The following is a 17,469-nucleotide window of genomic DNA, read 5'->3' as shown; positions in this document are numbered from 1 at the left end:
GTAAACCAAGCATGAGCACTCAGCAGCCTTGGTTTTTGAGTCTGGGAGGACAGGGGTGGGCAGGGGTTGGTCCCAGGCCACCAGCAGACCGTCATGATAGCTTTAGCCGTGGCCTCTTTCCCCCCCGCAGAGCACACCTGCCCTCTTTTCCCCATGGAGGGGGGAATGTGGGGGTGTTTGGGAGATGCTGGGAACAGCTTCACCTGTCAAAGGTGAAGGGTCTGTCCCACGCATGCTCTGGCCTGTTCCCTCAGTAACAATGCCATGGACCTGCCGTGAACTTTCATACATAAAGGCACAGAGCTGGGTTCTTAGGGTAAGGTGGTTCATGGAGGTAGGGGCCATGTCCAGCAGATTGGCACTGCCACATGGAGGCCCGTGGACTGTCCCCGCTCACTGCCATTGGGGTGGTTGCAGGCCACCATTTCCACAGAGATGGGGTCTATCTGGCCTGGTGTGTGTGGTAGAGGGGCACCTCCTCAATGCTTAAGACCGCCTTCTGCTACTAAGGCTAAGCCACCTGCTCTGACACCCTTGAGCCCTTCACTGTCCCAGGGCCATCACTCTTTTCTGTTGGGGCCCTGGTTATAGATGCCTCCTCATTTCTGGATGATTCCTGGGTCCTGAAAACAGGGAAGGCACCAGGCACACAGAGTGGACAGATCAGCTGTCGCTTTCCTCTGTGGATCCCCCAGCTACAGGATGAATTCTTCCCCCATCTTTGCCACTTCCGACCATGTCAGCTACAGCTGGGGCTTCTTGTTCCGAAAGCTGAGGATGAGAATAAAAACCAGCCTGTCGCACACACCTGCTACCGCCTTGCACACAGCACATGCTGCCACTTTTATGAGGCTTCTTTTTTAAAAATATGTATTTTTTTATTGGAAAGTCAGATATACAGAGAGGAGAGACAGAGAATATCTTCCGTCCGATGATTCATTCCCCAAGTGACCGCAGTGATCAGCCAGATCCAAAGCCAGGAGCCAGGAGCCTCTTCTGGGTCTCCCACACATGTGCAGGGTCTCTAGGCTTTGGACCGTCCTCAACTGCCTTCCCAGGCCACAAACAGGGAGCTGGATGGGAAGCGGGGCCGCCAAGACACGAACCAACGCCCATATGGGATCCTGGCGTGTGCAAGGTGAGGACTTTAGCCGCTAGGCTACCACGCCAGGTCCCTTTATGAGGCTTCTTAAAAGATTTACTTGAAAGGCAGAGTTATTGGAAGAAGGAGAAACAGAAATATCCTCCATCCACTGGTTTGCTCCCCAAAAGGCTAGAGCGAGGCTTGTATGAAGCCAGGATGAGCTTCCTCTGGGTCTCCCACCTGAGTTCAGGATCCCAAGCACTTGGGCCTCAGTCAGCTGCTTTCCCAGGCCATTAGCAGGGAGCTTGATCAAAGTAGAGCGGCCAGGACTTGAACCAGTGCCCATATGGGATGTTAGTTCCATAGACAGAGGTTTAACCTACTACTGTATGACAGTGACTCTTCTGAGGCTTTGCATTCCAAGACCAGTGCGTGGTGGTTTATAGCTAACAGCCCAGATGTGAATTCACTTGCTTGGGGACAAACAGTGTGACAATGACGTTTGAAGCCCTCCTGACTCCTCCTCTTCCTCTTGCTGCATGAATGATGCCTGAGAGACTCTCAGAGCTCTGAACCAGTGAGGCTGAGTCCCAGCTTATGAGATCGGTCCCTGTAAAAGGGCTGAGGTCTTGGTGCACCTTCTGGCCCAGAGGGGAAGCCAGTCTGTCTGCTCTGTGTCCACCCCAGGCCCTGCCCGGCTGGGGTTCCCACCCCATCAGGCTCCTGTCTTAGTGGAGTCCAGCCTGTACTTTTCAGCTCCCCAGTGCAGGGAATTCTCTCAGATCCTAGCTCCCCTCACTGCGTCGGGGCCTCACAGCGGATCTTGAGGTTTTGTTCATGTTACACACATGGTGGGAGGGGGCTCATGTTTGTGCCTGCTGGTTCTGGAAGTCTCCGTTCCCAGGCACATGTATCACCTGGTGCAGATCAGGTGACGGGAGGCATGTGTGGGGAGTGGGGTGATTTTCTGTTGGAGAAGAGCTGGCTGGCTCAGTCCCAGCATCCCCGCCCACCCTGGTGCATCTGAAGCTCCCTTCACTGCCAGCTCTTTCATTTTCCATTTCTTAAAGATGTGGTTGGTTGCTTCCCACGGCCCCCAGGAACCTAACCAGCCAGCGAGAGTGGCAGGTCTCCTTTTCCTTCCTAGAGCTGCTTCCCAGGCCCTCATCTGCTCCCTGCAGCACAGCTCAAGCGTCTGGGGCTGCTAGGATTGCCATGAGAGCCCCTTCTTGGGAACCAGGCAGGGGGTGCTTAGTGGGACTTGCATGGGTCCCAGGGCTACAGATGTTTCCCAGAAGCACCTGGGACAGAGGGAAGGACTTGGGTAGGTGGATTTATTGGGAGGGCTCATGCTGATGGAGATTGGGTACACCCTGGCCTGCATGCATGGGTGTCCCCATTTGCAGGACGGGTGCACCCATGGATGGTGCCTAGCAGGGCCCCTGTACTAAGCCTGGCCCTGGGCCTGGTTTGTGCCACGAGGGCCCAGTGCTCGGAGTGCTCCCCGGCTGGGCTCAACCCTGTCATCTCTGAAGTTGCTGCCCTGCCTGGAGCCCAAGGTGTTCTCCCCCTGGAACGGATTGGGGCTATGCAGAGATCCTTGGCCCAGTAGCTGTGCAGGCTGCGTATTCCTGGCCTGAGCTTCACTGGTCTCCTAGCATGGCGAGACTGGGTAGTGGTGGCATGGTTATGAGGAAGGGCCTCCTCACACTGGACACCCCTCAACTGTGACCCCTGCCTTCCCTCACCTTGGCCTGGCAGCTGATGCTAGGCAGTGGCTTTTTGCCCTGGACCCCCTTCAGCAGAGCCCGGTTTGTTTGGGTCAGGCCTTCACACATTGGGTTTGCTGGAGTTTGGCAGGTAGACGAGTCTTCCTGGTGAGCCTCTCCTCCCCCTACTGCAGGCCCAGCCGATGAAGAACTGACCGACCAACTGACTGACCATGCTCCCAGGCCCTGTCTGAGAACTGGCAGTGCTTCCCAGGGCTATAAATAGCCTGGTGCCAACCCTGCCCTTTGCCTCTCTTTCCCTTCCCCACCCCCTTTCCAAATGAGAAGAGTTTGGCTGCTTTCCAGAACTTGGCTCCATCTCCTGCCACCAGCTCTGTGCTCCGGGGTGGTGGCGGGGGATACGACTTGGCAGAAGGTTAGGAGGTCTCTTGCTGGTATCTTCCTTCCACTCGGCGCCTTCCCTGCCCCCAGATGTTCCCTGGAGGAGCGGGTATCCCACCCTCACAGAACTGGGAGTGGGTGGAACAGCCTCAGTGCTCCCAGCAGCCTGGTGGAACCCAGGCCTGCCGGATTCCTGGTGCTCACACAGTAGCCAGATTGTTCTCAGCACTGGGAGGGGTGGATGGCGGCGGTGGCTGGAAAGACCTGATGTTCTCTTCATCTTTCCCCTCCTGTGTAAGGCAGGGAGCCGTGTCTTGGTCACGTGGGAAGCACCTGCGGGGCACCACTGACACAGAGATGACGGCGTCCCCACCCGCAGCCCCACTCCGTGTATCTGTGCCTGCTGTGGGCAGTGACTTAGCCCAAGTACCTGCCCACCAAGGGCAGGCTCAGCTAGCAGTCCTGGTTTTACCCAGGACCCTTAGATTAAGATACCCTACACACATACCTTATTTAAAAATAATAATAATAATGTTAAAACTCAGCACCCAGCTGGGTCTTCCAGACCCACTAGCTGATTTAGTTACAAAATTATGTAATGCATCTTCACTGTGTTTCAGGCATAGCTGTGGCCTGGAGGCCACCCCTCCCCACACAGGATGCACCTACAGTTGCGTGCATACACTTAGGCCTGCACACTTACACACCTGCACACAGGCGTGTGCTCATGGCAGCTCACCCACACAGTGCACGCTGGCAGCCTGGCGAGGCTTCTTAAGGCAGTCCCAGGAGGACGTGGTACAAGTCCTGGCCACACAGGTGCTCTGAGAGGACTACGAGGATTGCACCTTGCTTCTCCAGTTTATGTCCAGTTAGCCCGAGACCATGGAACTCACTGGGCTGACTAGAGCTTCAATGTGAACCGTGATGGGCTTCCTTCCTGCCAGGCCAGGGGCAGCAGGGTTTGAAAGACTGCAGAGGAGCCACACTGGGGAGACCCGGATGCCAGGATGCCGAGACCCTCGTGAGCCCTGAGCAGGCTTCGGTCAGGCCCTTGTTCAGAGTTCCCAAGGAGGGGGTGTGTGACATCCTCTGAAGGCAATGGCGAATGTCAACACCTGCAGAGTAGAGGCCGGGGATGGTGTCCCAACGGTCCCTCAAGGCACAGGAGAACTTCTTCAAGCTCCCCTCCTCCCCCAGAGAGTCCTCTAGCCCCAGCTGGTAGCAGTGCCCACGGTGAGACGCTCTAGTTACTTCCCCAGGGCTAAACAGGGCCAGGCTAACCCTCCAGCCCCCTGCAGTTCTAGGGAGCTGCTTCCACATGCCCTTGAGCGGGTTGGAGATTCAAAATGGAGCAACCAGGACTTGAATGGCACTCCTTTAGGGTGCCTGTGCTGTAGATGGCAGGTTTACCTGGTAAGCCCCAGTGCTAGCCCCCAGGCTTAGTGCTTCTTAGTTGAAGTTCACTCCTGTGGGAACCAAGTGATCCTGCAGGAACTTCCTCATTGGATCCAAGGATGGTCCCTTGGCCTAATCCCTCCCACTAGGCCCCGCCTCTTAAAGGCCCCATCGCCTCAGGTCCTACATCAGCCTCTGGCAGTGGAAGGCAGACACAGGAATGTAAGGGGAGGAACATAATCCAGCTAGGATCTGGAGAGGAGGTCCCAGGGATGTGGAACAGTCACACCCTGTGTCCCAGAAGCACCAGAATGTCGATTGGGCTGCTAAGCAGTAATGTTGATGGGAAGGGGGACTTGCTCAGAACCCACCTGAGGGCCTTTGCTAGCAAAGTCAGATACTACAAGGCAGGATTCAGGCACTGGGGGCCAGGGATTCCCCTGGGCAAACAGCTGCAGCTGCCAGCCCCTTGCCCCTGTAGCCGGGAGGGGCAGGGGCAAGGCTGCTGCCAGGCCTGGGCTGTGCCAGTCCAAGGGTCAGATGTCAGCAGCAGTCAGAAGACCCGGGTGAGGCAGGCACCAGGTGAGACTCTTGGGAATTGTGGGCTTGGGCTCCAGCTGGAGCTGGCAGGAAGCTGTGGGTAGCCGTGGGGTGGAGGGGATCTTTGACACCCCCTGGGCTCAGCCTCCAGCCAGAGCTGTGTTTGAGAGGGCTTCCTGCTTGCTGTGCCAACCGTAGACCCTTCTTCCTCTCCTGGGCTCTATTGGAGCAGCCACTTTTATGGAGAGAGGCCACCCGCTGAGACTAAGACTGGCCCTTTGGCTTGGCCAGATGACCCACCTGGCAGCGCATGGGTGGCTGAGCGCACACTGAGGCTTTGTGTCTCCCTTCCAATGCCATGTGCAGCCCTCTGGTCAGGACGGAGAGGAGAGGGTGGTGTGCAACACCTGATGAGCCACTTCTCTCTCTCCCCAGACAGAGTTGCCTCCAGCAGCCATGCTCCCCACCCCATCATCCCCAGTCTGACTTTCCTGTCCGTTTCTCTTGCAGAATGAGCTGGACTTGGAGAAGGGCCTGGAGATGAGAAAATGGGTTCTCTCTGGAATCCTGGCCAGTGAGGAGACCTACCTGAACCACCTGGAGGCTCTGTTGCTGGTGAGGGGGGCCTTGGCAGTGGTGGTAGGGGGGTTGCAGTATGGGATGGGGTTCTATCCTCCCACACATCTCCCCATCCCCAGGGAACAGGCCACCCTCTGTGGAGTCACAGGTGCACCTGTGGGAGGGCGCAGATCTTCCACCTCTGCGGAAATCTGACCTTTTCCCCACCAAGAGTCAGTGAATACCAGGGAAGAACCAGCTATCGGCCACATTGCTGGGTTTTCTTTTTTTGGGGGGTGGAGAGTGGGTAATGTAGATTTTAAAACAGAAGCAGGAGGGTGTGTCACTGGCATAGCCGGTTAAACATCTGTCTGTGGCACCGGCATGCCTTACAGGAGCCAGTTCGAGTCTGGTCTGCTGCCTTTCAGATCCAGCTCCCTGCTGATGGCCTGGAAAAGGCAGCAGAGGATGGCTCAAGTGCTTGGGCCCCTGCCGCCCATGTGAGAGCTGAATAAAACTCCTGGTTTCCAGTTGGCTCAGCTCTGGCCCATTGTTGGGGAATGGATCAGGGGATGGAAGATCTCACTCCCTATCTCTCATCATCTCTCCTTGTATCTCTGTTACAACTCTGCCTTTTCAAGACAAATAAATGAATAAATGAATGAGCAAACACCACATCACCACCTGCTTCGGTGGTGGTACCTGGGCGCCTGCCAAGTGGATGCCCTCTCACTGTGTGCCCTCCCCGCCCCCCGCTGCCTTGCAGCCCATGAAGCCATTGAAAGCCGCTGCCACCACGTCTCAGCCGGTGCTGACGAGCCAGCAGGTTGAGACCATCTTCTTCAAAGTGCCTGAGCTCTACGAGATCCACAAGGACTTCTACGACGGGCTCCTCCCTCGCGTGCAGCAGTGGAGCCACCAGCAGCGAGTGGGCGACCTCTTCCAGAAGCTGGTGAGGGCTGCGAGGGTGTCTGGGTGGGGACCAGGCCGTCCTGTGTCCCACAGGTGCAGGCCTGCCTGCCTGCCGAGGAGACTCAAGTGGGAAAGTGAATGAGCATCGGGTGTGTGTGTGTGTGTGTGTGTGTGTGTGTGTGTGTGTGTGTCTGTCAGAGCCTGGGATGCCAGGGGCACAGGGTACAAGGAAGGAGAGGCCGAGGAGGGTGGTAGTGGGGAGCCTACTTTGGTTTGGGATCCTCGAGCAGGCCATCCTCCAATCTCCTTCACACTTGTTACGTCACGGGGTCCCTTCTAGGTGTACCCAGCTTCTAGCCTACACACCAGTCCCAGCCACCCAGGTGAAATCGCCCTTGAAGACTGAAGCGATATAAGACTGGGGGTGTGCGGGTAGCAGGTGCAGGTGTCCCAGATGGAATAGAGCAGGGATTTGTGCAGGTGTTTTTGTTTTGTTTTGTGTAGTAGTTATCAGACTTTTAAAACCTTGAATACAAGTGGCTTGATTTAAAACAGCCAAGAGAATAGGCATTTTTTTTAAAGATTTCTCTATTTATTTGGAAGGCAGAGTACAGGAGAAATAGAGCTTCCATCAGCTGGTTCACTCACCATATGTTCTCAACACCCAGGGCTGACTTCTAAGTAAATAAATAAATCTTTAAAAATAAATAAGAGTTGCCAGGGACCGGCACTTGAAGCATTCCACTGAAGGGGTTGATGGGGCTCCACAATTCCCGACACTGACCAGGCCTCACCCAGGACAGGTTTTAGATTCAGATTCACTTGTAATTGAGACAAGAATGACTCTAGAAGTTATCTAAAAGACCAAACCTGAGACAGGGCCAGAGTAGAGGGAAGCAGGGAGCTAGGAATGAGCATCCAGTCAGGGCAGCCCACGTATCTGTGTGAGGTGACCCCGCCCCTGGAAAGCGGAGCCAGGCAGCTGGCCATCAGAGTCACCCAGCAAGGTGGCTGCTCTACCTGGAAGACTCTGGGAAAGGGGTGCCCTGTGGACGCGTGTGGCTGGGATTTCCTGTCCCAAACCCTGACCCTGATTCCTGGGAGCCCTTGGGAGCCTCCTGTGCATGGGCTCCCTCTCTGGAATCTTCTTCGTCCCAGGCGGGACCGGCCCAAGGCCCCCAGGCCATCAGTACATCCAGAGCCCAGGGCTGCCGTGAGGTTATGTCCCTTCCGTCTGTCACTGCTCTGGGCTGCAGGAGCTGAGACCAGGGAAACAGCAGGAGGAGGAGGTATACTCAGTCTGCTCACAGTCTTGCCTCCTGCTGGGACTCCTTGCTCCCTGATCAGAAAGGGCAGGAGGCTGTGTGCTAATGAAGGTGCCTCCCTACTTTTGGGATGTACACCACCACCACACCATCACTCCCCTATGCGAAGTCAGCAATCTTAAAGGCCAGTGACTTCCACTGACCCGGAAGCCTGTGGAGGCAACAGAGAATTGTGTTGGAAAAAAACACAGAGACAGAAAGTAGCCTCTCCCCAGAAGAACATCCTGAAATTACTTGGAAATTTTGGCCTTTTTTTTTTTAATTCTTCCTGCCACTGCCTTTAATAGAATTTTAATAGTCTCATGAATGCCAGAACTTGCATTTACAAAGTTTCCTTTGGTTTTCCTGGCAACCTCTAGTGGCCTGAGCACATCAGATGCTGCAGCAGGAAGGCCAGAGCCCGTGGTGGGAAGTTGGCCACAAGTACTCAGCCTGGGCTGTGTGCTGCCTGGCTTCCCCAAGGACAGACAGGCTGGGCCTTGCCCTCAGTCGCCTCAGATCAGCCCAGCAGTAGCCAGTCTTACGGTCAGAGGAACATCAAAGGAATTCAGGCTACCTTGCCCAGCAACCTTGTAAATCCTCACCTTGATTGTGCTAGGATCCCATATGGGTACCAGTTCGTGTCCTGGCTGATCTACTTCTCATTCAGCTCCCTACGTGTGGCCTGGGAAAGCAGTAGAGGATGGCCCAAAACTTTGGAATCCTGCATCCACATGGGAGATCTGGAATGAAGCTCCTGGCCCTGGCTTTCTTGATCAGCTCAGCTCTGGCTGTTGAGGCCACTTGGGGTGTGAACTATTGGAATGGAAGATCTTTCTCTCTGTAAATCTTTCCAATACAAGAGTTAAAATACAGGGGGAAATCTTCCATCTGCTGATTCACTCCCCAAATGACTACACTGGCTAGGGCAGGGCCAGGCCAAAGCCAGGAGCCCAGAGCTTGCTCTGGATCTCCTAGGTGGGTGCAGGGTCCCAAGGCCACAGACCATCCTCTGCTGCTTTCCCAGGCCACAAGCAGAAAGCTGGATGGGAAGTAGAGCAGCTGGGACTCCGAACCGGCATCCGTAGGGAATGCTGGCATTGCACATGGTGACTTAACCTGTGACACCATGACACTGGCCCCACATTTCTGTTTCCCTAAGCATTTCAGACTGAGAGAAGAGTTTGAAGGGCAAGACCCAGGGATGCTCTTGCAGCCTTCGCCCAGAGGGACTAGTTGTAACATTTTACTGTGCGTGCATGTGTGTGTGTGTGTGTGTGTGTGTGCATGCTTACCCCTCACTCGCACACACATGCACGTATACTGTCACATGCGTACTTTTTCCTGGAAACCTTGAGAGTGAATTGTAGATCTCACCCTTGATCCTTGAAACCCTTTATTATATATTTGCTAAGAACGAGAACATTCTGCCTCATAACTCCCTGTATGGTTTGTCAAAAGCTTTAACAGGGCGATTCTGTTACTTAACCTTAATTTCATAGGCAGATTGCTTCCCTCCACCCCCACCAAGCTTCTGGTTGAGGCTCCCTCTGGGGCCCATGTGACACTCCTGGTTGTCACCTCTCTGTAGACTCCTTCCTTCTGTTCCAATTCCTGAGACTTGGCTTGTCTCCCGTGACCTTAGCGTTTGTCTGCTGTTCGCTTAGGAAGCCGTATGCGTTCTGTGTTTTGAGGTATGGCTACAGGGATCAGCAGGAGCAGTGAGTCCTCAGCTTCATTTGAGCTCTTCCTAGCTCTTCTTCCCTGATGAGCTGGGGGGGTGGAAGTCAGCTGCCTGGAGCTTGTCACACCTGTGGGATGTGAGCCCTGTGGGTGTGTGGGAAGAGAAGGTGTCACCCGGGCTCTGCTGAGCTGTCTGTCACTCAGCCCAGGCAGCACCCTTTTGACAGCAGCCTCAGGGGCTGGAGCCATGGGACCGCAGGTAAAGCCGTCCCTTATAAAATGTGCCATTGTGAGAGTCCCGCTGCTCCACTTCCAGCTCCTTGCCAGTACCCCCTGGGAAAGCAGCAGATGACAGTTCATGTCCTTGGGCCCCTGCCACCCACATGAGAGACCTGGGTTCCAGGCTCCAGGCTTTGGCCTGGCCCAGCCCTGGTCATTGCAGCCATCTGAGGAGTGAACTGGTGGGTGGAGGAGAGCTCTCTGTGTCTCTGCCTCTCTGCCACAGCCCTCAGCTGTCACACTGCACTTGTATGTGCGCGTCCACTTTTTCCTCGTGTGTTCTATCAGAGCACCAGCGATGGCAGAGGGCAGCACTGCAGCAGAGGTGCAGGACCACGAGCCCAGTGGCAGACACTCAGTGACCTAGGGAGGAGGAATGAGGGGAAGCGGGAGGAACTCGGAGCTCAGCATGGCAGCCATGAGGAAGGATCTGGAAGTGTCAGGGTGGGGAAGGTGGTCAGCATGGCAGGAGCCCAGCAGGGCTGCCTGCCCTCAACACCCACTGTTGTTGTCTTCCGAGGGTCCACGTGTAGCCCCTGCCGGGTGCCTGGCCAGAAGACGAGACAGTGCCTCGGGCGCCTGGTTCACCCAGCGTCTGGGGTTGTCGACCAATATAAATGCAAATGTTTGTAGAAATGAAATTTAAGGTTTGACACAGAACAGACACCAGGAGCAGCCCTGCGAGGGCTCTGATGGTCTGCTCTTCCTTTCCGTGCCACCTCAGCCAGGCCTGGATTTCCTGGTCCCAGTTTAGGGCTGGTTGCCCCTCCCCACCCATCCCTGCCCCACAGTCTCCAGAGTGATATGGGGCCTAGTGATGATGGTCGTCGTGGCTACGCACACTCCAAGCCACCCACCCATCCATGACAGTCACCGCTTGGATGAGTGAATGCCTGCGTGTCACAGCTGCTGCTGCCGGCAGGTTTCTTGTGACACCTGGGTTCTGCCCCTCCCTGGCCAAGCCTGGGCAGTGGTGGCAAGAAACCCTTTTTCTCCTCCAGCAGCCAGACTGCATTCCTTCCATGTCTAGCAGGATCTGGCTTGAGTACCACAAGTCCCCAGAGGCTAGGACCATCCCAGATGGGTGGTCCCCAGAAGCCAGGCTGGACAGGCCCCTGTCCACCACACCTGTGCAAAATCACCAGCTGCCCTTGTACCCGAGCTGCTGCCATGTGTGAGCGCATGGGGTGGGAGGAATCAGCAGCCCTGGCAGGGAGTCAGTCTCTGCTTGGGCGCCGTGAGTCACTTCTCAGCCTGTCACTTGGGAGAGGGAAGTGCGGGGGGATGCAGGTGGGAGGCGGGGGGTGGGGTGAGACACAGAGGAACTGCCGGTTCTGTGGCTGGTGCCGCACGGTTGGCTGTCTCTGAACCGTGCACAGGAGCCCGTTGTGCAGAGAGGTGGGCAGCAGCAGGGTCCCTGGCCTGCACCTGTCCCACACACCCACCGCTGTCTGTTTCCAAATCCCTGCAGGCCAGCCAGCTGGGTGTGTACCGGGCCTTTGTGGACAACTACGGGGTCGCCATGGAAACGGCCGAGAAGTGCTGTCAAGCCAATGCTCAGTTCGCAGAAATCTCTGAGGTAACAGACACCATGATGTACAGTCACACACACCCTTCACCCACCCTGCCACGGGCTCTCAATAAGGCACTCCAAGGTCTGGCTGTGGATGCCAAGCTCTGTTTCCAGACTTGGCTGGGTGTGTGCTCTCTGCATCTCTGTGCTGTGAGCACACAGGACGAGTCCTCAGATGCCTGCCTCCTGCCAAGGGTCAGTGCCAGCCAGCTGTGGGCTCAGCCTCTGTCTTAGTTTTCCTTGCATCTGTCGCTTGCAATGGAACACACGAGACTGGGGCATCAGTTAAGAACACTGGTTTGCTGAAGCTCTCAGTGTGAGAGAGTGAGCATAGGGAAAGCAGTGAGAGCCTTCTTGCTCTGTCCTGATGGGACAAGGGGCGTCCTCTGGTTCTGTCCCCTTTTAGGACACTGCCAGTGCCCCGCTCATGACCTCATTTAATCCTAATCAGCCTCCCCAAAAAGAACCGCCCCCCCCATCTTCAAAACCAGAAGCATTTGGATCTGGACATTGAACTTCCGGTATACTCCCACTCTAGTAGCCAAATGCCCCAACCACCAGTCATGACAGTGACATCTGGCCACAGTGCAGAATGTTCTATGGTTCTGCCCCCACCCCCCTTATCAGTCAGAGCTCAGGACACGAGATCCCCTTGAGGGCTTGTCACAGGTGTCACTGGCCGTGCACCTTGTCCCCAGACTGGATAGGTGTGGCCCTTGTCTTTTCCAGGAAAGTGAGGTGGATGCTCTAAGAGGTAGGGCTATTGAGGGGCAGGTAGGAGGGAGCCAGGGTGGCGTTGGCCTGTGTGCCTCAGTGGTCCCACGTGCAAAGGACAGCTCTATGTTGGAGCTGTGTACAGCCCAGGCCATAGGTCAAAGGCATGGCCGTGTCCCATGTGGGACCGAAACCTCAGACTGTGAGATTCAGTAGCAGGGACTGCAGAGAAAGTTCATGGCCAAGTGTGAGTCCTGCAACAAGAATTCAAAGTGTTTTTGTACCCAGCTGGATACATTTGTAAGAATTTGGGCTGGCACAGTAGCCTAGCAGCTAGGGTCCTCGCCTTGCACATGCTGGGATCCCATGTGGGCACCGGTTTGTGTCCTGGCAGCCCCACTTCCCATCTACCTCCCTACTTGTGGCCTGGGAAAGCAGTTGATGACGGCTCAAAGCCTTGGGACCATGCACCCATGTGGGAGACCTGGAAGAGGCTCCGGGCTCCTGGCTTCAGATTAGCACAGGTCCAGCCATTATGGCCACTTGGGAAGTGAATCGTCAGATGGAAGATCCTTCTCTCTGTAGATCTGAAAAAAAAAAAAAAGTTTATTACTGAAAGCCTGGAAATTGAGACGGACAGGAGATATGCCATCTGCTGGTTCATTGCTCCCCCACTCTCAAATTCCTATGAGGGCATGTTGGGCCCAGGCCCTCCATCTAGGTGTCCCAAACAAGTGGCAGGAAGTCCAACTGCTTGCTGTGGTCAGGTGGCTCAGACACCAGCCCTTAAACTTGTCTTTTCATTCTGTTTTTTTTCTAAGAATTTTTTTTGACATGACTTTGTATCAGTAGCTGGGACCTGGAAGGAGTCTGGGAGACCAGGGGTCTGGAGGTGAAGCTGGGGCCAAAGCCACCCAGAAATCAGAGCTGGTCCCTTGGGGCAGCCTTGAGACCACAGCAGGTGTTAACACTGCATCAAGGGATGCCAGCATCCTCATATGGGAGTGTGGATTCCAATCCTGGTGACTTTCTGATCCAGCCCAGGAGAGAGCAGGTTGGTGGAGCTTAAGTCCTCCTATCCCTGCCACCCACATGGGCGAGCCTGGATAGAGTTGCGAGTGTCTGGCCTTTGTGGGAGTAAGTCAATAGGTAGACAATAATTCTCTCCATCTCTTCTTAAAACAGTGAAGAATATGAAAAAAATAGAGAGGGCCTGGTGAAGTAGCCTAGTGGCTAAAGTCCTCTCCTGGAATGTGCTGGGATCCCATATGGGTGCCAGTTCTAATCCTGGCAGCCCCACTTCCCATCCAGTTCCCTGCTTGTGGCCTGGGAAAGCAGTCAAGGATGGCCCACGTGGGAGACCCAGAAGAGGCTCCTGGCTCCTGTGTTTGGATCGGCGCAGCAACTACCATGGCGGCCACATTGGGGAATGAATCATCAGAAGGAAGATCTTCCTCTTTGTCTCTTCTCCTCTCTGTATATCTGACTTTGCAATAAAAGTAAATCAATCTTCAAAAACTTAAAAAAAGAAAAAGAAAAAAAAGAGAGAGAGCAGGGCCGGAAAAGAATATTTCCTTCCTCTCCCCCTGCCCACGCAGTCCCAAGAGCTGGGCTACAGGGGTGGCATCCTACACCCAGGCTGGATTCCATGGATGACAGAAGGATATTGGCCGTGGGAGATGGGCTTGTCCAAGGTCGTGTGAGTTTGGGAAATGTGTAGTTAAACCAGACCTCCAAGCCTCCCTCAGCAGACAGGGATTTCCGCAGCTTCTGCACATGTGGGGCACACGTGGGGCGTGGGCTCTCTCTGCTTCCCGTGTCACTCTTGCACCCCCCACTCTCCCACCCTCTGGGAGCTGCTGAGTCAGACATGGGAGGAACAATGGGTATGACGGCTGGGGAGCTCCCTGCAGAGAAACAGGGTGCCGTGGTGGGGTTCAGCACCCCAGCCCCCAGGAACTAGAACTTACGTCACCAGCCTTGGGTCCCCTCCCAAAAGAAAATGAGTGACCTCAGCTCTCCACCTGCCCTCAGCCCCCCGTTTCTATGTTATGGGGGCCTTTGTTTGACCAAGAATCTTCGCAGTCACTTCCTGGAAGGGTTTTCAACCACTTAGGGTGAGATTGTCTGTTCTCACTTCTCTCTCTTTGCACCGTGGACCAGTATCTGTGATGTTCTCCTCAATGGGGTTGTAGTGAAGCATGGCCAGGCCAGCTAGAAAGTCCCAGACCCACCCTGGGTGTCCACTTAGTGACTCCTTATTTGAGGGAGTTCATATATACAGCTCAGGCAAGGGTAGAGAGCAGGGATTGGGTGGGAAGAGTCCAGTGCCAAGTCCACAGCTGCCGGCCTGCCCAGGCCAGGTCAAAGGTGAGCACTCCGGGGAGACAGCAGCCCCTCATGCTGTCACACAGCACATTCGGGGCGCACACTACCACCTGCTTTGTTCATGAGAGCCCTCTGTGTCAGAGGGTCACAACCAAGGGTGATTTCTGCGCCTATCAGTCACTTCGCCATGGTGCTTGGAGACACTTAGGCTGTCCTAATGGGGAGGTCACATACATCAAGACCAGGAGCCACTCGGTGTCCTGCTGTGTACTGGGCTGCCCAGAGTGCCCACAGTATCGAAGTGAAGGAACCCCGTCCTGCAGAAGGGTTGCTGGTTGCTCAACCTGACTATGGGTCCCTATTCTCCACCTCTTTCCATTGGTCATTTAGAATACTGCCCCTGACCCCATGAACCTCCATGCCTGACCCAAGTGACCTTGACTGTCCCACATTGTGTGTGTGTGTGATCTTGTCTCCACAGAACCTGAGAGCCAGAAGCAATAAGGATGCCAAGGATACAACCACCAAGAACTCTCTTGAAAGTGAGTCCTCTGTGTCAAGCTCGGCTCCTCTGCGTGCCCAGGCTGACCACCAGCTGACCACAGAGAGGGAGGGCTCGGGTGCCATGTCCCAGTTGGATGACATCATACTGCCTGCGGCATCCTCCGGCTCCCTACTGCAAACAGTGGGCGCAGGCACCGGGAGGGGGAGTCCGTGGGTGAGATGTGTGGAGAAGGATGTGGTCGGGTCCAGCTGGCTAGCAGCCATGCCGCCAGGATGAATGTTAGGAGTTAGTGAGCGCTCATAGCACAAAGTGTCACTGTGTCGACCCCTAGCCCCGCGGCCCTGTCTGGGGAAATCTCAGCTTGACAACAGAAGGGGTGTAGGAAGTAAAGTGACCCACTGGGGGTGCAGGGGTCTGACCTTAACCATGGCGCTCTGCTGAGGAAGTGACATGGGAAGTAAAGAGTTGCTTCTGACTCTTGGCTGGTTTCGGGTGGCGTGCAGGTAGCCATGCTCACTCGTAAGATAACAGGCCCCCAGAGCTCCCCCATGCTGGCGCCAGGCCTCTATTTTTGCCATCCACCCAGGCCCCATGACACTTGTCACAGGAGTCTCCCACCATCACACATGCAGTCGAGGCCAGTTGGGGTGCCCACGACCACCTGGGGGGGGATCTGGGGCCATTGGAGTCTGATTTCTCCATCCCAGGCTACCTTAGGCCAAGAGCTAAACCTGCACTTGAGTCAGCAGCTGCCCTTCTCAAAGTCAGGCTTCCAAATCGATAGCCCAGGGACAGACCTCAAGTGCAGTCTTGTAGGTCTGCCCTCCTGGGGCACCAGCCAGACTGGAGAGCAGGGTTTGGTGGTGGTGTGTGTTTGCGGTGGGTGGGCGGGGGGCTTAGTCCTTATAAGGAGTACTGGCAGGTACTCCACCCAGGCAGGAGTTGTATCAACATACTCTGCCTTCTTAGCAATGACCATCAAGTTTGCGGGGTCAGCTCCGAGCCAGGCTCCACCATGAAAACTGTAGCCGTTCCCAGCAGGTCCTGCAGCCATTGCATGGCGAGTGGGATTGGGGGGACTATGGGGCTGGCAAGGCTGCTGCCACCCCCTTGCTCTTGTAGCAGGGGGTGGGGGGAGTGGGCAGAGCTGGTGGTGGGCCGTGTCTGAGCGTGGTCGCCTCTCACCCCTGCCTGTCTCCCTGTAGCCCTGCTCTACAAGCCTGTGGACCGGGTGACGAGAAGCACGCTGGTCCTTCATGTGAGTCCCAGGGCCCTCTGTGATGCAGCACCCCTACCCTGCCAAGGCATCTGGGTGCTCTCCCCTGTCCCCCACACCTTGCCCTGCCGTGGCTCTGGCCCCGACATTCGTCTCCCCAACCTACCCATTCTTCTCTGCCTTGCACCTTTAATGAGGATGTATGTAGAAGTGAGGTGTTTCTACTTTCTGGGGTGCAAAGGGTAAACAAGCAGCTCTCCAGGGGGCCTCAGGTGTTCCTCCTTCCCGAGGCAGGTGCAGATAGGGCTGGGAGCTGGGGAGGACGCATCCTGTCCCACAGGCAAGGGGCTCACAGAGGGAAGCTGCACAGTGGTCAGAGCCCGTGAGCCAAGTGGTGGGGCACAGCTTGGGTCACTGCCTTGCAGCCTGAGAAGGAGGGTACAGCTGGGAGACCCCGCCCCACCTCTGTGTGGAATTGCTGAAGGGCAACTTTAATATTTCGTTAATTTATTTGAAAGGCAGAATTGCAGATTGAGAGAGAATCTTTTATCTGCTGGTTCATTCCCCAAATGGCCACAATGGCTAGTGCTGAAGACGGGAGCCAGGAGCTTCTTCTGGGTCTTTCATGTGGGTGCAGGGGCCCAAGGACTTGGGTCATCCTCCGCTTCTTTCCCAGGTGCATTAGCAGGGAGTTAGATGGGAAGTGGAGCAGCCGGGACTTAAACCAGTGCCCACATGGGCTGCTGGCACTGCAGACAAAAGCGTAGTGTGCTATTCTACGGTGCTAACCCTGAAGGGGTGCCTTTGGAGCTTCAAAGTATGGGTTTATTTGCACATGTGATTTTCTTTGTCATAAGTTTTGGAAATGAGGGTCAGTGCCATGATGCAAGCCAAGCTTCTGCCTACAGTACAGGCATCCCATATAGACACCAGGTTGAGTCCCGACTCCTCCTCTCCTAATCCAGCTCCCTGCCTGTGGCCTGGGAAAGCAGCAGAGAATGGCCCAAGTCCTTGGGACCCTGCACCCACATGGGAAACCTGGAAGAAGCTCTGGGCTTTGGATCAGCCCAGCTCTAGCCATTACAGCCACTGGGGAAATGAACCAGCAGATGGAAGATCTCTAACTCTGCACATTTTTTAAAATAAATAAATAGTGTTAAAAATATGTATATTTGGAAAAAAGAAAAAATATGTATATTTGAATATTATTTTGGCACAAAACTTTATTTGAAAAGCAGCGCAGTATAGAGCGAGATCTTCCATC

The 17,469-nt window shown here is 55.2% G+C and overlaps 1 protein-coding gene across 1 annotated transcript in view; it reads left to right on the top strand.

Moving 5' to 3' along the window:
* Positions 1-17,469, top strand: part of BCR (BCR activator of RhoGEF and GTPase) — a 119,655-nt gene that overhangs the window by 65,956 nt on the left and 36,230 nt on the right. Inside the window, exons 3-7 of the mRNA XM_004592034.2 lie at positions 5,644-5,748; positions 6,458-6,643; positions 11,341-11,448; positions 14,966-15,026; positions 16,195-16,247. Coding sequence (XP_004592091.2) covers positions 5,644-5,748; positions 6,458-6,643; positions 11,341-11,448; positions 14,966-15,026; positions 16,195-16,247 — 513 coding nt within the window. The remainder of the gene's footprint in view (positions 1-5,643; positions 5,749-6,457; positions 6,644-11,340; positions 11,449-14,965; positions 15,027-16,194; positions 16,248-17,469) is intronic.

Source organism: Ochotona princeps, chromosome 29 (assembly GCF_030435755.1).
Source record: "Ochotona princeps isolate mOchPri1 chromosome 29, mOchPri1.hap1, whole genome shotgun sequence".
Taxonomy (NCBI): Eukaryota; Metazoa; Chordata; class Mammalia; order Lagomorpha; family Ochotonidae; genus Ochotona; species Ochotona princeps.
The sequence above is the reverse complement of the archived record's forward strand: the minus strand, read 5'-3'. Positions and strand labels throughout refer to the sequence as shown.